At 41.4% G+C, this 24728-nt stretch overlaps 2 protein-coding genes across 6 annotated transcripts in view; both read left to right on the forward strand.

The window, feature by feature from the left end:
- Window positions 1-257: 257 nt before the first annotated feature.
- hmg20b (high mobility group 20B) lies at window positions 258-6599 on the forward strand. 5 transcript variants are annotated; one of them, XM_086048491.1, is made up of 9 exons: window positions 258-382; window positions 649-743; window positions 1750-1950; window positions 2961-3081; window positions 3176-3222; window positions 3719-3785; window positions 4518-4733; window positions 5236-5368; window positions 6111-6599. In XM_086048491.1, exons 2-9 carry the CDS (start codon window positions 663-665, stop codon window positions 6121-6123), a joined length of 879 nt encoding a protein of 292 aa, XP_085904617.1. In that variant the 5' UTR covers window positions 258-382; window positions 649-662; the 3' UTR covers window positions 6124-6599. The 5 variants fall into 5 exon arrangements, with proteins under 5 accessions (XP_085904617.1, XP_085904616.1, XP_085904612.1 ...); XM_086048490.1 differs by having other exon boundaries at window positions 265-382; window positions 646-743; XM_086048486.1 differs by having other exon boundaries at window positions 266-299; window positions 646-743.
- A 1136-nt stretch (window positions 6600-7735) lies between these two features.
- The window catches only part of unc13a (unc-13 homolog A (C. elegans)), a 49851-nt gene continuing 32858 nt past the window's right edge, over window positions 7736-24728 (forward strand). The window contains exons 1-10 of the mRNA XM_086046353.1: window positions 7736-8105; window positions 14830-14859; window positions 14963-15062; window positions 18331-18448; window positions 18585-18708; window positions 18808-18878; window positions 19426-19480; window positions 20474-20503; window positions 20686-20881; window positions 22715-22834. Of these exons, the coding sequence (XP_085902479.1) occupies window positions 8084-8105; window positions 14830-14859; window positions 14963-15062; window positions 18331-18448; window positions 18585-18708; window positions 18808-18878; window positions 19426-19480; window positions 20474-20503; window positions 20686-20881; window positions 22715-22834 (866 nt within the window). The 5' untranslated portion in view covers window positions 7736-8083. The remainder of the gene's footprint in view (window positions 8106-14829; window positions 14860-14962; window positions 15063-18330; window positions 18449-18584; window positions 18709-18807; window positions 18879-19425; window positions 19481-20473; window positions 20504-20685; window positions 20882-22714; window positions 22835-24728) is intronic.

The raw sequence follows: 24728 nt of genomic DNA on the forward strand, positions 1-24728 counted from the left end.
CTTCTTTATCGAGATTTATCATAGTCCACGCATGTAGGTAAAAAGTTGTATTTACTTACTGGGGACGGCGCAATAAGTGTTAACATTACATTACGAATGAATGCATTCGTCGTGTCATAACCGTCACGTTTTTTTATTAATCCGGGAAATTTGTTTAAACCACGCATTGCCTTGAAGAGGCTCGGTGATCATACTAACCAATGAGGAGTGACTATATTGTCCAATCAGAATGAAAGAAATAGACCAATCACGTGCCAGCCTGGCTTGGCTTCCTGTTTTACAGAGGAGTTTTTTTTCCGGTGAGCGGAGAAATAATTATCCAAACGGAGTAATAATTAAAAAATATAATAATAAAAAGGCTTTATACAACGGCACATTTCTTGTAAGTCCTTACACTGGGATGCAAATTACTACGTCTGCTTGTTTTTGTAGTCGTTCTCCTCGCCCGACTCGTCTGTGTTTTTTCCCTTGTATATTATATTGTCTCACAATTAGCCCCACTGGATGCTAGCAAGCTGTTTAGCAAGCAAGAAGCTGTGTCCACGCGGGGGACGTTGTCGCTTTCTTTTTACTCAAGTTTCGTCTACTGCCCCCCCCGATAGAGCGCGGCGTAATTCTGACTGGATTTGCTTGGTTTCCATCCAGCAGGACTGACTGAGATCATGGGTGGCGTCAAACAGGAGCAGAATGATGCTCCACAGCAACCGAGAGCCTCACAGTCCACAGAACAGCCTCAAGAGGAGGTGGGTGCTTTGTTTTAATACACTGGAACCTCCCAACGTTTTCCTTGTTGGCTGCTCTTGTTTTAAATTTCCTAATGTGAATTAATGTAATTAGATTTAGTTCGTTCTCGGCTCATACAGCCGCCATCATGCGATTACAGGGGGTCCTCGGTTTACGACGTGGTTCCGTTCTTACGGCGAGGACCGAACACCAAAGTGGACGTAAATCGAACGCGCCGTAGTCCATCACCAGCCTATGCTAAGGCAGTAGTAAAGTCATAATTACAGTAAATATTTACATGGAAAACCACTTAAAGTTCTTAAATATAAATCAATTAATTGAGCGTGCCTTCTTGTGCTTACCCCGCTACGTTAACTAGCACATTGGTATCTCTTTAAATCCAACCTAAGCAGCAACACAAACCTGAAGATTAAGATGTTGAACGTCGCTATGTTGAAAGTAATAGATTTCTATTAATCCTGTCTATTAATACTTAAGTAATATGTCTTCAAAGTGGGAATTTTAGTATAATATTATTGATATAATAATATATTGAGTTCTACTACACAGAATATGTCCAGAGTAGGTAATGTTTATGCATGCTATGTATGCATAATGTGCAATGAATAATAATGAAATGAAGTTGATATGCATAATATTGAATTTACACATATGCCTTACATTATTGGGCGTTGTCCAGAAGTATTATTTTCCATTTAATCTTTAACTCATATGACCAATAGAACGTTGTCCAGAAGTATTATTTTCCATTTAATATTTAAATCATATGACCAATAGAACATATCTCGGTTATGTTGTTCAATACCATTAAACATCAGTGCAAAAAATGTATCTAGAAAGTGTACTTGCATTCTCTGATTTAAAAATGTCATGGCCAGTGTTATTTTAGTCATCCTGTTACACTTGCAGCTTATTAATGTGTAAAGTGGAGTTGCTTGACTACTACTTCTAATACTACTATTACTACTACTACTACCACCCTAATGTTGCTTACGTTCACTGCAGCCTAAGAAGCGAGGATGGCCCAAGGGCAAGAAAAGGAAGAAAGTGCTCCCAAACGGTCCCAAGGCGCCAGTCACCGGGTACGTCCGCTTCTTGAATGAGCGGCGGGAAGTGATGCGGGCCCGGTATCCTGACCTTCCTTTCCCGGAAATCACAAAGAGGCTCGGAGCAGAATGGACACGATTAGCGCCAAATGACAAACAGGTAAATCCCAATCAATCTAAAGCTCCTTAAAGTGGAGGTCAAATTTTCTTTCCACTAATATGTTGTATGCAGGCCTACTAGTCAAAACATGGCATTCTGATTAGTATTGTGTTAGTGTAATATGAGTTAAGCAGTAAAATCCACTTGTTTTTGTCTATCTCAGGGGGGGCAGCCATTTTGCCACTTGCTGTCGACTGAAAATGACCTCACTGTTGCTCAGGGCTAAAAAGGGATGGATTTTGCTGCTTAACTCGTTTTCTACAAATGCAATATTTAGCAGAATGCCATGTTTCAACTAGTGGGCCTGCTGGGAACACATTCTTGAAAAAATGTGTTTGGTTTGATTTCCACTTTAAATGAACTTAAAGTGAATAATTTGCTGGCATCATCCTAACAAGCAATAAATGCATCAAACCTGCGACCCATTGACTTCACCAGACTGTTGCATTCTTCTTTTGAAATGCTTTTGAAGAATTTTACTGCACTATTTTTTTTTCAGTTCTCTCTTTCATTTCTTGTTGTTTTCTGAGGGGTTCTCCTTTCAGTCTCCTCTTTAGGAGGTAAAATGCTTGCTCTATTGGGTTAAGGTCCGCTGGTTTTCTTGGCCAATCTAAGACCTTCCACTTTCTCCCCGTGATGAAGTCCTTTGTTGTGTTGGCAGTGTGATTTGGGTTATTATCTTCTTATAGGCTTCTCCCAATCAGTTTGGATGTTTTTTTTCTGTAAATTGCCACTCCACAATTCATTCTGCCGCAACCATCATGAGTTGCTTGGTGCGCAGCCACGCCCTAATGGCTATGAACAACTCTTATGACGTTGTGAACTTCACGTCACCTCACTTGCACTCCGCTGCGACAGGTGTTTAGAATTTACATAGCCGCACCCAGTACAATCCAGTTTCACAACCTGGTGGTCACTCACATTTTGTCAAGACTCCTTAATTTGTGGGAAAATGCCGTACTGTATGTCTTCTTTCGTATTTGGGAGTCATCTTGAGTGTGCATTGGCAGCGTTACCTAGACGAGGCGGAGCGGGAGAAGATGCAGTATGCCCAGGAACTGAAGGAATATCATCAGACGGAGGCGTATCAGATCACCAGCACTAAGATACAAGACAAGAGGATTAAGAAAGGTGGCTACAAAGTTCTCTGTGTTGCATGCACCATTCAAAGCACCACATTTCTTGTGCAATGTGCTCTTGTACTCATACACAATCTCTCTTTCAGAGGACAATCCATCTGTAATCATCAGTGCCAGTTCAGGCTTGCCAAAGGTGTGTGGCACTCCCTTCGCACACCCTGAGAATAATTTTAATTTTTTATAGTCCAACTGCACTGAAGCATACTGAGACACGTTTATAAGCGGGTCAAAACAGCTATATATATTTTAAGTATTATTACTATGATACCGTGTAGTTGTACACAACTGCAAACTACAACCACAACAGTTGCAGTCAAGTATGTAAAGGAAAACCTTTGGGTCGTATTAGAAATCCACCAGAACTAAGTTGCTGCATGAAATTAGGTGATCATATATTTGACTTGGTGAAACAGCATATGGCTCACCCAAGATAATTTTTTTACCTCCTGTTCCAAGTAAATGTAAACAATGTCATGTTTGTGATCAGGAGGTGGCTCAATAGTTTAATTTAAGTGTGGCAGCAGCTGCCGTGGTAGTCAGAAGACCTTCTATCCACCAATAAGTGTGTTTGCGCTGTAGTCATTCCTCTTTCTTGATTTTTCTTTTTTTTTTTTTTCCCCCCCCTACAGACATCTGAGCTCCCGAGCAGGTTTGACATCCCCATCTTCACAGAGGAGTTCCTCGATCAGAACAAAGGTAAATAACAAGTAAAATGTCTGTTTTCAGGATTGTCTGTAGTGTAGTAGTTCACATGGCTTACGTCCGTTCCTGCCGAATGCCTCTGCTACTGTGACCAGTGCAGTATTGTCCGCATTTTCACCCATTTATGGCACGGTTCATATGTGGGTCATGGAGAAACACATGGCGGTTGGATATTGGGATTTTTCCAAGCCTGCACTTAACTTACACGTATGATCTACATCTTCAAATAATAACAGCCCCCATCCCTAAAAGGGGTTTGTAATCATATATGGATGCCACAAAATGGTGGCAAAACACTTAAAATGGAGAGGATCATAAAGTATCAAGACCATGCATCCAAGCATTAACACAATCATGAGCCCATGGTACATGCACGACTATATTCACTTGTTAAATTGCTCAACACAAGCAGAACACCTTGAGGCTCATCAATATGTAGTCTTAGCTAGTATACTAGCCTAAATAACTAACACACTAGCACAAACTGACATGCCCTGATGTGCAAACAAAAATGCGCACGAGCACTTTACACACGTTTAATTCACTTCTTGCCATTTTCACACAAATAATATATTTTAGGGAATACAGGCAAATTTCACTTTCATTGGAATTGAACACTAAATCCAGCCTCTGTATGTTTTTAAGACGATTGCAAATCCTCATGAAAGTTAAGATGTACTGTTAATTTCGATTGCATGATCGTTTGTTTTCTCAATCGGACCGCAGCTCGAGAGGCGGAGTTGCGTCGACTTCGCAAGGCCAACGTCGAGTTCGAGGAGCAAAACGCGGTACTGCAAAGGCACATCAAAGACATGTACAACGCCAAAGAGCGCCTGGAGGCGGAGCTGAACCAGGACGAGAAGCGCACGCAGGCTCTTCACCAGCACTTGCTGGCCATTAAACACACACTGGTCAACAGTCTGTCTGCTGTGCCACTACCAGGTTAGTAACTGCGCCACCTTCTTCAATTTGTTAATATGCCTGACATAATTTTTTATAAATGATGGTGCAACTTAAATGGAAGGCGATACTGTGAACATTTTTAGCTTTTTATAATGGAACCAAAAACAATAAACTATGCATAGTTATACTATGAATATATAAATACAAAAAGAAATGCTTGGAAACATTTCATTCTTCTCAGGAATCAAGCCCTCTTTTAATGTAACCAAATCAGATGAGTACAATTAGGAAAAGGAACTGTGCTAAAGTTTCAGACATATTACACATCCAATTTCAGTAAAAACAGCACCTAAATGTTTCAAAACGAACAGTTCTAAAACATTGTGCATTGTATTTCAAATCCAAAAACATTGTGTATAGTTTGAATATTTAATCCAGTGATTATATCACATACCACCAGTGTATTTCAAGCTTGCAAAATCTTGCTAATGTCATTTCACGAGAGTTCCACAAGTTTTCCCTCCAATGCGTCTTAAAACAGGCACAGGCGAGACAGCGACCCTCGGAAACCTGGATTCATATCTCAGTCGTCTCAGCGGTGCGCTCGAAGGGAACCCTCACAAGCACCGGGCCTTGTTTACGCAGCTTTCCGATATCCTCTCTCACCTGGACAGGTAGAATGCTTCTTTCTCACTTCTGTCACACACACAAACAAAAAAAAACTAACTCTGAAGCACTCCATACCAAGGGCGGAGCTATGGGTGGGCCTGGGTGTGCACAGGCCCACCCAGATTGACAGACTGCCCACCCAGTAAGACTCATGAAAAAATATATACTTTTCAATTTTTTTGTAAATTATTATGAAATTATTTTTGAATTTGTGTTTTGTTGTGTTTTTTTTATTGTATTGGATATTAAGAATGGTATAATTGTGGTTGTCTAAGGAGGTTCTGAACTTCATATTATTCAGTTTGTCATTTTATTTGAATATACGATGTGTCGGGATAGGAGGATTGTGCTCAGTGAGAGAAATATTCAGGCCCACCCTGATTTTTCCAGGCCCACCCATTAGCCATGTTCTGGCTCCGCCCCTGCTCCTCACAAACCTGACATCCACTTAATGTTTATGCTACACAAATACTCCTCACCCCCACGTCTGCACTTAGTCAAACATTCAAGTATGTGCGAGTTATCAGAAGCTAACGCTAGTAACACTGAGCGCTAATGCTAATCTGTGCTAGCACTACAACGCTGAGAGGTACACCACAAAAGATTAACTTGTTTAATTTCGTACTTGATGGATGGGCAGGCACTCCAGACACCCAGATTTGGATTAAAACACTGCAAAAGTATATTCTTCTTGTCGCCCACATTAAATGTGATGTATTCTCCAAAAACATATTTGTTGTTTTCAAGTGAGAAGTTGTAGGACAGCTGCACAACCCCTCCCGCCTCCCAAGTCATTCCTGCACCGGGCGGATGAGTTTCAGGCAAGGCGTTGTTGGGTGCAATCGCTGCCATCTGGGCCGATGGTGCAAACATCACGAGGGCCGAAAAGGGCAGTGCCATGAACATGTCGATTGAAGCGTGCTCCGCTCCCTCTTCAGCACAAATGTGTGAGTTTGTTAAAGTGTGCAGAAACTATTTTGTAATGCGTACCCTTCGTTTACTTTACCAATAATGAGGAGTTTACAAGTAATGCCATGTGGCATTGGTGGCTGGGATCATCTGTGTGTGCAGTGTTATTTAGGATAATAACTACAAATGAAACACATGATGCTTTTGACGTGATCATGAAAGGTGGTCATGTCAAGTTTTATTTGGTGTGAACTTTATATGTATTTTTTCCAAAATGCTGTTTGAAACTGTGCTGAAAATATTTCCAATATAACGTTGACAACCTTGTCTCTTTCATCTTTATCGCACTCATTGAGCAATCTATGCTTTTTATTGAGATCCAATACATGATATGTGTTAAAATGGCTGCCTTTTTAACTTCTTCAAAATAGATAATAAAGCTCAGTTTTAGAGACGTATCAACTATTACAATGTTTGTTATTGTGGTTGTAGAGGTACTGTAGTACTGTCGCACTGAGCACTGTTTCTAATATTTTGTCCGCTAACTTGGTTAAAAAAGTGTAACCAAAATACTAGTACAAGCACATCAATAATAAACATAAGGGACACACATATAATTAGCTCTTTTATTGGATGTCATTAGATTGTGCAGGTATAGTACCACAACACTAGAGTTGTATTATTTAGAGAGGCACCATTTTAGTCAGTTTAATTATGGCTTCCCATAGATGGCAGTATTGGCCTACATTCACGTCCCTTGATCTGTAAGCATTCACATTCTGGTGGAAAAACAACAAAAACAAAAAGAAGTTGTTCGAAAACTGATTTTACCAAACAAGAACTGGTCAAGTAGCACGTGGATCAAAACATGTGCTTTAAAATAAGCAGTAGTATATACAGTATTTGTGTTTTGTTGTTTTAATGCAAATGATTTTCCTTTTTTACTTATTTAATTAATCTCGTATCATCTACACGTGCGTCTCAATAAATTGTAATAGTGATACGATTAAAAAAATTGCTAAATTCAAAACGTGAAACTCATGCATTTGTATGGAGTCATAAAACACGGGAGCATACTTTTCAGAAGGCACCAGCCGTGTCAATTGTGAATATTTGTATACGGCTAAAAAAAAGTCCCCGTTTGTTAGTTTAGACGCCCCTGATTTCACTCATCAAAATTAAAATAAACATATAAGACAAAAAAAATATTACCCGGTAACCTCTGAACGTTATTGCTGGTTTATTACAATTTCTTTAACTATGCATAATGTTTTTGTTTTTTTTAATGTATTCAGTTTCTAAATAGCCTCGTTAAAAAATAATTGGACTTGCGTTGTCCTGTCAGTAACAAGCAGGCTAACCGTTAACGTAGTAAAAAATATATATACTGTATATCGGAGGGGCGGGGCTAAGATTTTGACGTCCCTTCTCCCGCCACGCCGCTGTGACGTCACATTGGAGAGAGGAGCTGTCGGCTCAGCGCTGTCCTGAAAGCCCGACAAAGATGGCTGAGAACTGAGAGGGGCAAGCAGAAGACCATTTTAGCGCACGGACGACACCTCTTTCGCTTTTAAATATCGACGGGAGGACCTCGGCGCTCACAGTCAAGCGAAGTGGGAAGAAATTCCCACTCATGTGTTGCGTCGCGACGCCCGTCGGGCCGCGGTGGTGGTGGTGGAGGTGGTGCTGGTGCTGCTGCTGCTGCTGCTAGGCGGACGTGTCTCTTCTTCGCCGCTTCGAAGGCGGCGTTTGACAGTCACTGGGAAAGTAGCGAAGAGGCAGGGAATTGACCCAAAAAGCCCTATCGAGAGATGTCCTTGCTGTGTGTTGGAGGTAAGACACTCACTTGTCATAGCGTTGTAATGGGTTAACATGTTTGTCGTGTGTTAACATCAGTTCCAACAAAAAGGCTGTTAATACATCTCAACCAACATTGATTTATGGAGTAGCTATCAAATGCTCTAAATGAAGATGACTACTCTCGTGTCAGTCCGGGCGCATACTGGGAGTGCATGGCTATTACAGTCTGAGTGTCTTGGTTTCACCCATGAGTGGTCCGCTTCACAGAAAGATCCCCCATGCCTCAAAAGTCAAACAAAAACTCGGGAGTTCAAACGATCATCATGCGTGACATCGGCGTCCCAGGTGAGACTTCAGCTCAGCGAGCATTCAGAAGCTGGAGTGGGTGAGATTTTATGCTCAAACTAGCCACATTTGATTTTTAAAAAATGGATAGATTGGCCGAATCACTCGTAGATGAGGTTGGGGAAAAAAAGCTAAAATGTGTAATTTATTCAAATTGTTTTATTGTTTTGTAGTTTTAAATTAACCAATTACTCAAGTGTTAAACACATTGTTCATGTGAAGCTGTTCATTTTACCATTCTTTTTATTTTCATTCATTCGCAAGGCACATACAGAGAAACAACCGTTCACGCTCATATTTACACCAATGGACAGTGAGTCTTCGATGAACCGAACATGCATGCTTTGCTAATGTGGGGAAAAGCCCACACAGGAAGGGCACAACCGAAATTCAATCTACAAACCAGAATGACAATTAGCGAACTTCTAGTAGACCAGGGGTGCCCAAGTACAGTCCTCGAGAGCACCTATCTATCCTGTTTTAGATGTCTCCCTCCTCCAACATGCCTGATTCGAATGATCAGGATCGTTATCGGCAAAGCTTGCTGATGAGCTGATCATTTGGAAACCCCTCCATCTTTTCCATACCAGCTCCTGAGCCGCACATTGCACGGACGTCAGGTTTGAGATCCAGCCTGGTGCCTTTAGGTCCTTTGTGTTGGCATGGCAACCTATTCGGTCGCTCTGTGCTCCTGTGTTCTCATTATGATGCTCTGTTGCAGGCCCAAGGCAAGCTAAATTGTGTTTTATGTTGGTCGGTTTAAGTGGCGATAAACATTGCGGCAACAGAGATGTGACATCAACCTGACTTTGACATGGTGGATTGTGTTGTCACACGTGCTGAATAAGCACATTTCGATGTGGACACAGATGCTGCACTCTATGACCATGAAAAACCCGTCATATTTCCGCATTAGAATGGTTTTCTTTGAGGAAAAAATACCTGTAATGGAATTTGATGTTTGTTAAATCTCATTTTAGAGTGTTTAATTTTTGCGAAATAATGAATACAGTTCATGCTTACAGGTTGAAGTCAATCCCCAATTTTTTTTGACAAAAATATGTTACAAGCAGACCCACCAGTCGAAACATGGCATTCTGAATAATATTGCATTTGTCGAGTAAGAGTTAATCCACCCGTTTTTAGCCATCTCAGGGGGCGGCCATTTTGTCACCTCTGTCGACTGAAAATGACATCACAGTTGCTCAGGGCTCAGATAATGATCAATCATGGCTCAGCTTCAGAAAACAGGTGAGCCTTGTTTGTTTTTTAAATCCGTATAGGTTTTTAAGTTTTATAATCCTAACATGCATGTTTTGGTGACCATCAAAAGCAATTTACAGTCTTAAATGTACCTAAAACATTTTTGGAAACGTCAGAGTGAGTTGAGCCTTCTCTGAAGCTAACATACATGTTTTTGTAAACCTCCAAAACAACTTTGAGACTTTAAGGTACCTAACAATCCAAGTCAGTTTTATCTATTGAGAAGCTAAAAAACATGGTTTAAAAAATGTGCGTCCGTCATAGGCGGACAGACGGACCGGTCCGTCGGTTAAGCGGAATGCCCAGCTCTGCACACTTCAAAGTAAATTTATAAGTGTTTCGTAATCATTGAAGTCAAGTTAGTCTGCGAGGCTCAAGGAAGGCCTAATTATTGCGACAGTTCTTGTACTGGATCCCATTTGATTTTGCAGGAATGCTGTGGCAGAGTGGTGTCCTATACGTTTCTCACTTCTCAACCTCTGTGTATTGTACATTTTTTTCCAAGAGTCTACTAAGAGTATTTTACATCACAACAATAATAAGTCTAGGTGAGAGAGGCTTTTAGTAGCTATTAAGTGGAATGCATTACGACTGTGCGCGTTCATTGCAACATCAGTTGTGCAGAGCAGGATGTAACATCTTAAGTGGACCATCTCAGGAAATCTGCCTCGCTTGAGCTGCCCTACATGTGATTGCATTCATTCCCCCGGAATTCTTCTTTTTGGAGAAAATGAGATCTCGCAATGGAATCAGCAATTTCTGCGGAACATATTTTGCACTCATCTCTTCTCTGCTTCCCCGGTAGTGCTGCTTTAGTCTTATATGCCTTCAAGCTGCGAGTGCCCCCTCCTCACCATCCCTCCCCCAAATCCCACTCCTACCCTCCATCCGCCTTTCCGGCACCCCCCAACCCTGTCACGCTCAAGTGGTTATTTTTAGAGTTGGGGATGCAGCTCGCTGTGCCAGCTCACACACAGAGATTAATGGAGCATGAGAGAAAGGCAGAGGAAGGGTGCACACGTGCGCACTCGCCACATGGCAGCAGGAGCTCGTAGGAGAGGATGAGGGAGGACTGGCTGCTGGGGGGCCGGGGCTGGGGGTGGGGGCTGGGGCAGCATTTGAGGAGGAGTGTTGACAAGGGTGCAGCCCGAGATGCATCTGCCATTTAGCGACTGTTTCAAGGGAAGGGACGCAAGTAAGGAGCTTCCAGGGAATATTCGCTACATCCCTCAAGGGCGTGTGACCGCCTTGGTGGCAAATGAGCTTGTTCTCAAGAGAATTTAGCAGGAATTCACATGAAATGTCATGTACCGTAATTAGTGGCAAAACACCATGATGGCGTCTGGCGTGTCTTGAAAAGGCTTCACTTTTTAGCCCGGCCATGTCATCTTGCAACATCGCATGGGGGCTGGCACCCATCTCACCTTGGACTGACACACTTAGTCAACTATTCACTCACATTCACACGTATGGACAGTTTAGTTTGGACGCAGGGGTGTCAAACTCATTTTAGGTCAGGCAAATCGTGGTTCAAATAATAGAAGCCATTTGAAATTTCTACCCAAAAATGAGTGCAGTTTCAACGATATCATGAATCAGTCAAGACCTCGAATTCATTTTGAATTTACACAAATTTCCACATCTGAAAATCTTCATAACCTCAACTGATTCATCACACCATAAAAAAATAAAGTGGTAACTTTCCGCAGTTGTCTCCCTGCTTTGTATACCGGTACTCTACATAAAAATACATAAATGAAGCATTGCATGAAAGAAAAAAAAAGACAGTTCCACCAAACTACCCTCTTTTGAACTGAAGCTGTTGACTGAAATTTGCAATATTCCATTTCTTGACACACTTTTACAGGAAATATTCCTTTTTACATAACTGCGTTCTACACAGCATTTTATATGAAGCAGGCTTACTTTGCTCCTGAAACTGGGCACCTTTTAGGCAATACCAGGCATCAAATCCTGACAAAGAGACAGTTTCAGAATATCATTTAAGTGGTAGGTGCTCATTTAAGTGGTCATCAGTTTGACCTACAGTGAACAAAATTAGCATCAACCATTACTTTTATTAAAAAATTGCAGTTAATGTGTTGTATCCACATGGGCTCGATTGAACCCCTAACGTACAGTAAATACAATTATACACTACACAACACATTAATTCCAAGACTATGTTTTAAACATCTTGGTGACAGTATCACTTTGTAAAACATAACATTTTAATACAGTTGATACATTCTCAAACTGTCCAGTTAAATCAAGTCACTCATTCTGCTGTGGCATTAAGATAAGGGTCGGCATTCGGGCATTTGCTGTTGGCAACAAGCCCGATATATCAAGACAAAGAAGCTCATTGTGAGTCATTCTCCCAGGCAGTGACAGCAGAGCAGCATCATAATCTGTGTGGACAAACTGGCTTCTTAAAATAGTAGTGTCATACCAGAAGGCCCTTGAGATAATAATGCCCATCAGTTATCCCTCGGATGAATGAGTCAAGAGGGGTGGCGGAGAAAGTGTTAAGCCTCTCCAGAGTTAAAAACAAAAACAATACAAACATTATTGTACAGCATTATTGTGAAAGAGGAAAGCAACCCCCCCAAAAATCTTTACAATAATGTAATAATATTTGCTATGCAGCCCCACTAGTCTAAACATGGCATTCTGATTAATATTGTGTTTGTGGAATATGGGTTAAGAAACAAAACCTACCCATTTTTAGCCATCTCAGAGGGCGGCCATTTTGCCACTTGCTATCGACCAATCATGGCTCAGCTTCAGAAAACAGGTGAGCCATGATTGGTCATTACCTGAGGCCTGAGCAACTGTGATGTCATTTTCAGTCAACAGAAGTGATAAAATGGCCGCCCCCTGAGATGGCTAAAAACGGGTGGGTTTTGCGGCTTAACTCATATTCCACAAACGCAATATTAATCAGAATGCCATGTTTAGACAAGTGAAGGCGCATAGAACATATTATTGCAAAGAATTTTGGGGGTGTTGACTTCCATCCATCCATCCATTATCGATACCGCTTATCTTCCACTTTAATGGGCAAGGGGGGGAGTAGTGGTTTGGCTGTCAGGTATGGAACCTTAGGGTTAAAAGTAGAATAATTGCTTTAGAAAATGGATGGCTACTCCACTGACCAGCCAGGGATTTTATTTCAGGTTCTATGGTTATTATCACACTTTACTTTTGAGGAATGCTCTTTGTCTGACCTTGGAGGTTTTATTCTATAGGTCAGGTCTACGTTAACCCAAGTTACCAAGCATTTATATTATCAAGAGTCCTGTAATATTTGTTGCATTCATTTTGTGGGTTTTTTCCCCCGAAATTGTCAAGTTAAAATGTATTTATTTTTTATGTGTTTTGTATTCATGTAGCTCAGTGATTTGAGCGATTCTCAGTACAGTAATCTGTGAATTGAGATCATGTAAATAATGGAATTGAAAAATCAATAAACCCTTTTAGATACATACATAGCCTACTGTAGGTAAAAAAATAAAATAAAATAAAATTGCAATGTCTATTTAATTTGATGAATTGTTCAGCCCTACCTCTGACCCTGGCGAGGACACGTGCTGTAGAAAATGGATGGACGAAGTAAAGAAAAAAAAAATCCCCTTATTAGGTTACAGTACAATGGCAGGATGAAGGTTATGGCGAGAGCCTCTTGGTTTCACCACAGTTTATGTAACCATTTCAAAAGAAAGACAGATTTAATGTGAACTTGCAGAGTTTGAAGGCCAGTCATCCGATCACGACAATGCCGCTTGATGTGCTTGTTTCTTTGCTTGTACACAGTTTACCGGAACACAAAGCCTTGTCTTGTATGTCAACGCAGCATCAAGGCTATGAAACAAGGCAAGCAGCATTGATGAAAAGTCAGCGCTGTGAATATTAATGCCTTACTGCTAAACGCCGGGACGCTGGTTATACGGCCACGCTATTGGACGGAATGAATAATGAATAGACCTTTGACGTCACTGAGGTTTTGTCTGATGCCAGCAGAGGTTATTTGCGTAGAGGATGCGCTGGAGTTTGTTCATTATTCGGCGTCCCCCTGTCAGAGCTCATCACAGCAAGTCACTTGCATGATATGTTTGGCACAGTTACTACGCCGGCTGCTTCCTGATCCAACCCAGCCATTTTCCATAGGTGGGCCATCTGCCCAACCAGGATTTAAATGCAGGTCTTTGTTTCTAAATTCTGTCGTGTTACTAAGTGATCCATCAAGCCACCACTAACGTTTTCTAAGAATGTTACATTAAATTGACTTCAACTTCAATACACTGTCCAAAATGGCGACCAGCTTCAGCTTTTTAGCCTTCAATATGTGCTGGGTCAAAATAATTAAGCCACGTTAGTATTAGTAACACAATCTGCTCAAAATCCACAGCTACCCAGCAGATAGGTTAGGGAAGCAACCAAGTGTTTTTAGTAGGGATAGACCGATATGCTTTTTTCAGCCGCAATACCGATTATCGGTAGTCAAGGAGGCCGATAACCAATATTTAGAGCCGATATTAATTTTATGTAAAAAGGGACATATTGGCACAAAAAAAAACACTTAACATTGTTGAAATGTCTTCAAGCATATGTTTATTGAAGATTTTTTTCAGATTTGCTTAATGTCGATTTTTTTCCGTTATCATTACAATAAATTATTGACAATATACATCCTTGTTATCAAATTCTAACAAAAAGTTCAGGGAGAACCCAGGGTCGTCAGCAAGTCTTTAAAAGTTCAATGAAAACTTAAAACAATAGCTCTATATAGTTTTCTACAGTAAATGAAGTCCTCCAAAATTTCAAAATGACAGAAAAGTTAAACTTTCACATATCTTTGTTTTGATTTCAACACAGTTTGAAATTGATTTATTATCGGCCATCGGATTGCTAAAAAAGGCAGATGCCGATATTTTTCAAAATGCTGAATATCAGCACCGATAATCGGCCCGGCCGATAATCGGTCCATCCCTAGTTTTTAGTGTGTTGTATTTTAGGTGTGAGCTCCAAATTGTACCATTTTGGGGGCATTGGAAGCTGAATTATATTGCAATACGCATCAATTTGAAGACAATACTTGGTATTTGCACATGTGCACTGTGTGATATTTGATTTTATGTCTTTGCAGTGAAAAAAGCCAAGCTAGATGGACCCCAAGGTAAGATTTTTACTTACTGTAGTGCTCTCACTGCTTTCACATTGTGTGCCACAATTGTATGTAGTTAGGATATTTATCTGTGATATTGCTGTGCATCCTGCAGAAAAATTCAACACTTACGTGACACTGAAGGTGCAGAATGTCAAGAGCACCACCATTGCCGTGCGCGGCAGTCAACCGTGCTGGGAGCAGGACTTTATGTTGTGAGTCACTTTCTCTTTTATGAAAAGCTTTATCGTTATTGCAGTTTATCCTCTCCTTGCGGAACCTCATCTCACCTTCTGCCATATTGTTTACTGAGCCACATGTTTGCATTGCTTGGAGCAAACATCATGTCTTGGGGGGGGCATGGAGAAATGTATTTAGTTTTTTTTTGGCGCTGGTTTCATACAGGGGACGAGCAAAAAGGTGTCAGCAGTTTTTTCAGTAACTTTCCAGTTCATATCCTTCTGTGTTTTCTTTGGTGTTATACTGTATATGGGGGTGGAAATGGCTGTAAAATATAGACCGATTCAACACCAGATGGCAGATATAGGCAACTGTTAGCAAAATTAACGAGGGTGCTATAGATCACACTAACACAAATGTCACCCTGTGGGGCTCAGGGGGATGGACTCAGCTGTGGCATTTATAACTTATTTTTCATCCATCTCCCTTTTTTTCTTCTCCATCTTTTTTTTAATCATCTCACCGTTATTTATATACACTCAATGGATTCTTTTTTTAGTTATACCAGCACAACTTAATAGGGTGCAATACAAGTGCTGCATGAAAAAGCCTGCCTTTACAAAGGTAACATTGCTTATTTTTGGTTGCCATTTGGTTGGAATGGAAGTTAAGCAGCAAAATGCACCCACTTTTAGCCATCTCAGGGGGCGGCCATTTTGTCTTTTCTGTCGACTGAAAATGACATCACAGTTGCTCAGGGCTCAATTAGCCACTAATCACGGCTCACCCGTTTTCTGAAGCTGAGCCATGATTGGTCGTTATCTGAGCCCTGAGCAACTTTGATGTCATCTTCAGTCGACAGAAATGACAAAATGGCCGCCCCCTGAGCTAGCTAAAAACAGGTGGATTTCTCATATTCCATAAATGCAATATTAATCAGAAAGCCGTGTTTAGACTAGTGGGTAATAGAATAGAAATTCCTGTCACAATAACCTTGATTATACTAAAACTTACAAACAAATGTCAACAGAAAAGAAGTTAACCACTACAAAAGAACACGACTACACCTTACACTCTCTTTACATATCATGAAAATGCTTCTTCTTTTGGAGCAGGTGTTGAGACACCCCCCCTTATAAATAAAAACACACACACACACACACACACACACACACACACACACACACGCAAATTCAAATTCAAATTCAAATTCAAATTCAAACTCACAGTGAGAGATTCCGCAGTATAGCATCAGTCTGAGGGCAACTTTATCATTTCTTTATGTTCAACTGTTCCTCCGTGTTCACAAGCTTTTGAGTAACGACTGGAAGAATGAGACGAGTGGGCGCGAGGCGTTTCCTCTCGCTGGGCGGCTGCTCCTTTTGTGATTTAGCCAGTCGTGACTCATCAACATGGCTAAAAAAGCTCTGGAAAGAACTCCAAGTTATGAACACGACATGATAACTTAAGGTCCATTTCTGATTATAGCCACAGATGCTGGTCACTACACTACACATAAGAGGGAGCACATAACTCCTTTTCTGGCCTCCCTCCACTGGCTGCCTGTGTACTTTAAAGTACCTTTTATGATTCTGCTTGTTATCTGGTCCTTGTGTGGTTTGAGTAGAGTTTTAAAAAAAAGCAGGGTATGGATATGGAAAATTCCAAATGCCCGTACAGTTGGCACATCCAAGGAGTTAGATGAAATGAAATTTACAGCACAGCTAACGAGCTCTTTCTCTCCTAAATACCCGACTCTTTCCTTCGCCCCACCCTCTCTCGCTCATTTCCTCTCATCATTTTTCCTCCTTTTATGAAGCAGCACAACAATTACTAGATTATATCCTCGGCTTCCAAGGAAACTCAAACTGAGATGCTTTTTCATATCAAGCCTGCGGCTATTATTAGGATTTGAATCAGTTAAAACTGTGAGCCTGAGCCTATAGGCTTGCCTGTTTGTTGACAAGGGATGTTAAGTGAGACCCAAAGGCTTGTTATTTGTGTGTATGTGTGTGTGTGTGTGTGGGGGGGGGGGGGGGGGGGGGGGTGTGCGTGTGTGTGTGTGTGGGGGTGGGTGTGTGTGTGTGTGTGTGTGTGTGTGAAATTCCAAATATCTGCTTACCTGGATGTCTTTGTCTCTCCACGGTGAGGCAGTATGTGACTCAAAATAATTTTTGTAGTACCTGTTCTAAGTAAGGTCCGCTGATAGTGTAGTGGTACACACGCCTGAGTTGTGTGCGGGCAGCGTGGGATCGATTCCCGCTCAGTGACAGTGTCTATGTGTGCCCTGCGACTGGCTGGCGACCAGTTCGGGGTGTAGTCTGCCTTCGCCCATTGACGGCTGGGATAGGCTCCAGCAACTCCCTGCGACCCTATATAGGATAAGCGGTTTGGAAGATGATGATGATGACCTGTTCTAAGTAACTGTAAATGATCATGTGATCATGAAGTGCTTCATGTTATTGTATTGCCTCCAATTTGCAAACAAAAGCATTCAGGTTGTTATATAGCTGTGAGGGCGACTCATGCCAGAGGCCCAAGTGTGTCACTGGGTGCCATTTTTAGCCACGCCCCCAAAAGTCAGGAACATTAGAATTAAATAAATTTAAAAAAAAAAATGTATTTAGAAAGAAATATCTGATTTCACTTGACAGGGTCTTTGAACTAGGACGCCCACTGCCTGTATATTATGAACCACAAACTTTGATTTATTTGAATGAACAATTTTGTGTATCTAATGGAAGCAAGCCACAGAGTTCACTGCAGTTAGTCATACAGAAACTGCATAGTGCAGGGGTCACCAAGTCCAGTCCTCAAGGGCACCTATCCTGCATGTTTTCCATCTCTCCCCGCTGCAACACACCTGATTGAAATGATCAGCTCATCAGCAAGCTTTTCAGAAGCCTGATAACGATACAGATAATTTAAAACAGGTGTGTTTTAACAGCAGAGAGAGATGGAAAGCATGCAGGATAGGTGCCTTTGGGGACCGGACTTGGTGACCCCTGGCATAGTGTGTGCCTGCGCTTATATGTTATATCCTGCTCGCAGCCTACTTGACAATCAGCATGTCTTTTTCCAATAACTCGTCTCGCTCAACAGATTCAATCACAGTGTTTATTCTTCACCAAAGTTAAATAGCAGGCACTTATGCTGAATAGTATTTTTCTGCCAGAAAAGAAAAAAAAATCTGAACCACAACGGGCATGCATACATATACATACATCTCAAACTTGCTTTTTTTTTTTAGATTGATATCTGTCCTTTTTGACCCTTTTCCTTCCTGCTTTCACTGACCCATAGTGAGATAAACCGGCTGGACCTGGGCCTGACAGTGGAGGTGTGGAATAAAGGCCTGATCTGGGACACCATGGTGGGTACCTTATGGATCCCACTGAGTAGCATCCGGCAATCCAATGAGGTATGTGGCATATTTGCTGTACATTCTCATATACGTTTGAAACGTAGGGCAACCGGATATAATATTAGCGCCACTGATTAATATTCTGCGTATCTTTTTGTCCAATTTGCGGACAATGCTTCTCTTCAATTCCCAGGAGGGTCCGGGTCAATGGTTAACGCTGGACTCCAACGTGATCATGGCTGAGAATGAAATCTGCGGCACCAAAGATCCGACCTTTCACAGGTTGTTGCTGGACACACGCTTCGAACTGCCGCTAGGTTTGACCTCTTTTGTTGTCATTTTTGGTCTTCATTAGAAATGTATTTATTGTTAAGTTCAAATCAAGAGTATCATTGCGAATGTTACATTCACTGTAGACATTCCAGAAGAAGAGGCACGGTACTGGGCCAAGAAGCTTGAGCAACTGAATGCTATGAGAGACCAAGATGTAAGAGCTTCATTGTGTGTTTGCATTCCATTTATTTTTCTCTGGCTGTCCATTTCTGATGTGTGTGAATCCCTAAAGAGAGAACATTTGCATAAATTCTGCTACTCAATGTTTTAAAAATCCCACTGGATCACTGAATTAAATGTGGTTTCAGTCCTTATCGGTTTTAAAACATTTTTTTTTTTGCTAAAATTTCCCAATTTGTGTAAATCAACAATTCTCTTTCTTGAATCTTCACTGAGTTCCTTGGACACGGTAATGGCACCACTGAGGACTGTCAAACAAACCTGCAAAAGAGAAACTACCAGCTGCAATCATGATCACTCTCAAGAAATTAGTTATCATTAATTCGCCTTGTCAAGTAAACACTGCCTGTGAGTATAATTGTGAACCTGTGTACATTCAAGAAAATCCATCATTCCACCCTCCAAAAAATTCAAAGAAATCATTGAACCCCCAAATTAATATATGACTATTTGTAAACCTTTGACTACAACTACATTATCCATTGAGTTGTGTGTGGGGTTTTTTGCATTTACGTCCTTAGTATGCCTATCAAGAGGAGCAAGAGAGGCCTCTGCAGGCACCGTCCACGCAGTGCTGTGAGTGTAAAGCGACCAACCACTTTCTCTGCATCCAATGCCCTTTGTGGCATGTCATTAGTCTCCTTTTTATGCCACTCAATCCTCCCAGGCTCATTCAACTGGACAAGAGGTTGGAAGTGGGTGGGAGGTGGTAATAAAAGGCTTAAAGGGAAATCAACCCCAAACATATTTTTTTCAAGTTGTGTTCACAGCAGGCCCACTAGTTGAAACAGGGCATTCTGATTAATACCACGTTTGTGGAATATGAGTTAAGCAGCAAAATCCACCCCTTTTTACCCACCTCAAGGGGAGGCCATTTTGTCACTTCTGTCGACTGAAAATGACATCACAACTGCTCAGGTAACAATCAATCACGGCTCAGCTTCAGAAAACAGGTCCGCCGTGATTGGTTGTTACTTGAGCCCTGAGAAGTTGTGATGTCATTTTCAGTCGACTGGAGTGACAAAATGGCCAACCCCAGAGATGGCTAGAAACGGGTGGATTATTCCACAAACGCAATATTTATCAGAATGCCTTGTTTCAACTAGTGGGCTTGCGTAGAACATATTCTTGAAAAAAATATCTCTGGGTTGACTTCATCTTTAAGGGAGGAGGCTGATAAACTCATACGTCTTTATCACTCTGTCATGTAACTATAGATGTCACAAAAATAGAGCATGGACTCAGTTAAAATTCCTGCTTAAATTGGGGAATGGCCGAAGAATAGTGGCAAGTTTCGCAACAATGTGACATAAGCAGATAGCCAATTGGCAGTGAATCATGAGTGTGGCTGCCGAAGTCTTGTTTCTTTATTGTCTTGAAATTCACATTCCTCTTGAAATACAGACAAGCATTGCAAACACTAAATCCATCCATGCATCAAGGGAATGCCAGTCTCGAACCTTCAACCTTCTGCAATTGCCTTCCCATTTTTGTATTCTGGTATCTTCTGGACTGCTCATGTACTTTATGATCCTGATGTGGTTTTTGCATCCCTTTATCTCTTTGCAGGTAATTGGAGTCTGTGGGGAGATCAGCAAAGTAAGTCTTTGATGCACCTGTGTTCATAAATCTGTATTTACTGTCCACGTCTGACCTGCAAATAATGATCTCTTTGTGCAATTTCCCCTGTAGCCCTTTGCTGCTCTTTCTACTACTGCTTAAAAGACATCTGTGCGTTTTCCCCATCCACTCATCTCTGCACGTTGTGTTTGTGGCAACAGACGACGACCCGGACAGCGCCGTGGACGACAGGGACAGCGACTACCGCAGCGAGACCAGTAACAGCATCCCGCCTCCCTTTTACACCACATCTCAGCCCAATGCCTCCATGCACCAGTATCCAATAAGGCAGCAGCACTACAGACACCCGTACGATGACGACATCCACGACCTGGTCTACGACCACGGGGACATGAGGTAGCGCATCACTGTCGTCATCTCCCCGTTTGCTCTAAATGAATCGAATGACTTCCGTGCACCCTTCAGGTTTCCATGGAGATTATCGGCAAAGCTAATACAGAAAAAGAATCTACTCATTAGTCGCACCCACACAATCTAATTAGATCAAATGCAAGGACTGTAGCAACAATTGCATTTGTAAATCGTCGCTGTCCTGTGAAAAACACTTATCTCCCATTTTGGAAACTTTTTTCATTTTCACTTTAGTGCGATTTCTGTAACGCGTAAACATGATTCAGGTAAAAATAAGAACATGGAAAAAAATGGAGATAAGTGTTTTTCACATGACAGTGACAAAATGCACCATACAAGATGAAACACTTTTAATTTCCTTGTACTGCTTGCACAGTGACCATGGAGACATTCTATTGTTATCTATTCTAGAATAGCATTCAGAAGAGCACTGACTACTGCCAAGGCCAAAAAATCCTCAATATGCACCACTTCTTTTGATTGAAAACTGCAGGCAAAACTCTTTCGATGCAGTCGTGCAGTGTTGTGTTTTCCCATCACAGCTCCATCTGCTGGATCTAGTGCCTCACTGGTCCCAATGCAAGCAGACCCTAACACCAAAAAAAGAACCAATTTGAGAATATGAGCGCTGTATGGTGACGGTGAACTTACTCATGTCACAACCAGCAGCAGTTTGACAGATAGAGAACAGTTAAACTAAACCAAAAACAAAGAAGATTGCATGTTACGTATTTCAAACAAGCCATAGCTTTGCTGAGAATAAGTCAGTTTAGCTTAGTGCTAACAGAAAAGGCAAATGCCATAGACAGGCTAATGAATAGAATCAGTGTTGCTTTGATGGAGATTTGAACACAAATGGTAGCGCAACATATGTAGACAATTGATATAACAATATTCACAGGCATGTATTCTTTCTCCTTTGCAAAGAATGATTAATATTACTGAAACTTACTAGGACATTTTGACCATCTCCATTATTATTATACCGCCCCCCAAATGGCCAAGGCATGTACACCAGAAGGAGCAGCGCAATCTCAATGGAACTGAAGAAAAAAATATATATAGTTTTTATGAAGCACAAATTTATATAGTGCTATTTTTCTAGTCAAAAATACATTACAAAATGTTTTGTTGCTATTCAAGTGGGAGGCTAGAAGGGATTAATGGCATTTTCATTCATTTCAACGGGGAAAGTTAAGTGTTAAAATACGGGCATGGTAATATATTGAATTAAACCCTGCATCTCAAAGTACTGCTGTATTTTGGTTGCTTTATTTTGCTATATTATAACATAATAGCTCTCAAAATCAAACAAAACAAAACATTTCCTACAACTCTTACACTGTAAGTTGTCTTGGTGTACCTAAAATAATGTCCGATGAGTGTTTGTTTTGTTGAAACACAGGAGGAACATGCCTTGTTTTCAATGTGTAAAATCACATCACCCAAAAGACCCAACAACAACAACAACAGAGAGCATTCCTATATGAATAAGTCGCTTTGAAGTCTCCGATCATATCGCCCTAAAGACAACTCGTGCCCGGCGGCCATGTTTTGCTCCACTTTGTTCTACATGCTTTCCCCACTGTGCTCTTCCTCCCTCCGAGAATAAGCCTGGCTTCAGTGTATACAAGTACGCTGGGGCGCTGCGCACCGCTCTTGTATACAGGTTGCGTATGAACTTGTTGTTGTCTTTTGTGTGTGAGTGAGTGAGGACCCTTTTCAATGAATCCAATGTGGTTTCTTTGGCTAAATTGAGCTCTACTGATGCTCCTCTCCTACCTCTCCCCCCTCCCCTTTCCCCGCTCCTCTTACCAGACCCTATGATAGTTTAGACTTGGCCACCAACGGGCGCAGCGATATCGACTCAGGCTCAGGGTCGAGCCGGCGCACCAGTCGTCAGTATTCTCTAGACAGTAGGCGTTCGCTGTCCGATAGGTGGGTCTCTGTACCTCCTCCTCTTCCTCCTCCTCTTCCTCCTGCTCCAGCCTGTGACTCAGTCTCGCTGTGACGTCAGTGGTGGACTTGTCCTGTCCTCCTCGCTCACTGTGCTTGCATGCATGCGCTCTGATCCTATCTCTCTATGTATGTACACAAGAAAAAAAAAATCACTATTAATGCTGGTCCTGCATCTACTGTATCTTCAAATCATTTGGCCCGTCTCCATAATGTGGTGCAGTCTAGTGGCTTGGTGAGCTGGCAATTTTGCTGAATCGTGAAGAAAAAAAAAGAAAAAAAAGTATGTTACAGGGAGGTCTAATTTTTGTTTGCTCAAAAACCTCCAGAGGCTTTCCAAATGAAATCAGACATTATTGTCACTCTTCAAGATATACATGAATAAACGTTGCAGGAAGGATGCAACTGCGAGTATGACAAAAATACACAAATCACCAATGCACAGAGCAAATGCACTTCATTTTAACGACAGATTGAGATGCGTAATCGATTCTACCCCGTTGTTAGAATTCTAAATGATCAAATAATTGACCCGTTGTTTTGCCAATTCAGTCGGATTTACCTAATACCTTAGTGTTTATCAAGCACAAATAAGGCTATTTCTCATACATTTGTTTCAGTCAATCACAGTGTAAGCATTTGTCACAGGTGACACATTGCGCAACTTTCAAAAAGGGAGCACAGGTCTATGTTTATTTGTCACAGTCCAAAGACCTCGCACAACCCTCCTCTTAAGTGCAACCTACAAGGTGTACTATTGAACCAACGTGACAGTAATCAATAGAGTCGATAGAGTAAGGCACCAGTGTGTGTCCATGTGTTTATGTCAGACCTCTCTAAAGCTTGGAGTTGCGCCTCAGCTCACTGCCTGCATTTTATTTCTTCATGCTTTTCAGTCGTACTTAAAAACAGGCTTACACGCTTGTCCCAATATCTCAAGGTTGATTCTCTTTTATTAAACAGACTCATTTGTTGCTAACATTCATAAAAAAATGATCGTAAGGTTTTTATATGAAAAAAACAGCTCTGTTGGTCTACAAACCAGCATTGTGTGTGTGTGTTAAATTGCACATAAATTGTGCGTTTTATTTTAAGAACCTGCATAGAAAAAAAGATGATGGAACAAACTCAGCAGCATAGACCAACAAAATTGCTCTCTTTCGTTTTCTTTTCACGAGTGAGAAACTTCTTCTAAAACAGCACAATTTTCAATTGAATCACCACTTTTTATTAGGTATAAAATTAAAACCCCAAAATATGTTTCATCAGGTGGGTGACTGGGCACTGCCCCCCTTTGTCCAGTCCGTTCACATTTCTGAAATGTCATTCAAACTAGATGTTCAGACAGTCTAGATAAATCAGAGCACTTTTTTGCCACTTGCAGCACAACACACCAACTGTGCATGACCAATGTCACCAAGACTGAGAAAAAATGGATTTCGAATCAGTTTTTCTGATCGTTATTACTGTGGGTGGGTGGGAATCAGCATCATGACTTGACAGCAAAGTAGGCTACTTGCCCATCGAGCTTTTTTATCTCTGTTTTCCACTGCTTCTACTCAGCTGCACGCTGGTTTTGCCCACCTCTATTTTTGTTTATTCTGCACTGATCTATGTTCACTTGATGCCGTTAACAAGTTTTGCGTACTGCCAAAAGGATATAACGAGACATGATTGGCCCTATTTTCAGAAAGAGGAGAAAATGGTATAAAAACATTGTCATTTTCGTGCTGGGGCAAGTCTAGTTTACTGTGTTTGGGAATTTTGCAGGCCGCGCTGCGCCTCGTTGTGCGGCCTGAGGGTGTTTGCTATTACGCCCCCAGAAGAAAATTTGGTGACAGAAAGTAGGCTAGACTTCGGACCGGGTCACAAACAG

The sequence above is a fragment of the Filicampus tigris genome, chromosome 12 (genome assembly GCF_054856515.1).
Source record: "Filicampus tigris isolate MCC_2025a chromosome 12, RoL_Ftig_1.0, whole genome shotgun sequence".
Taxonomy (NCBI): domain Eukaryota; kingdom Metazoa; phylum Chordata; class Actinopteri; order Syngnathiformes; family Syngnathidae; genus Filicampus; species Filicampus tigris.

What these genes read in the sequence shown, in the direction of transcription:
- hmg20b (XM_086048491.1), top strand. Translation starts at nt 663, where the DNA reads ATGGGTGGCGTCAAACAGGAGCAGAATGATGCTCCACAGCAACCGAGA. An exon ending in AGACAAGAGGATTAAGAAAG is followed by an intron (nt 3,082 to 3,175) that starts GTGGCTACAAAG and finishes TCTCTCTTTCAG; the next exon opens with AGGACAATCCATCTGTAATC. An exon ending in CCAGTTCAGGCTTGCCAAAG is followed by an intron (nt 3,223 to 3,718) that starts GTGTGTGGCACT and finishes CCCCCCCTACAG; the next exon opens with ACATCTGAGCTCCCGAGCAG.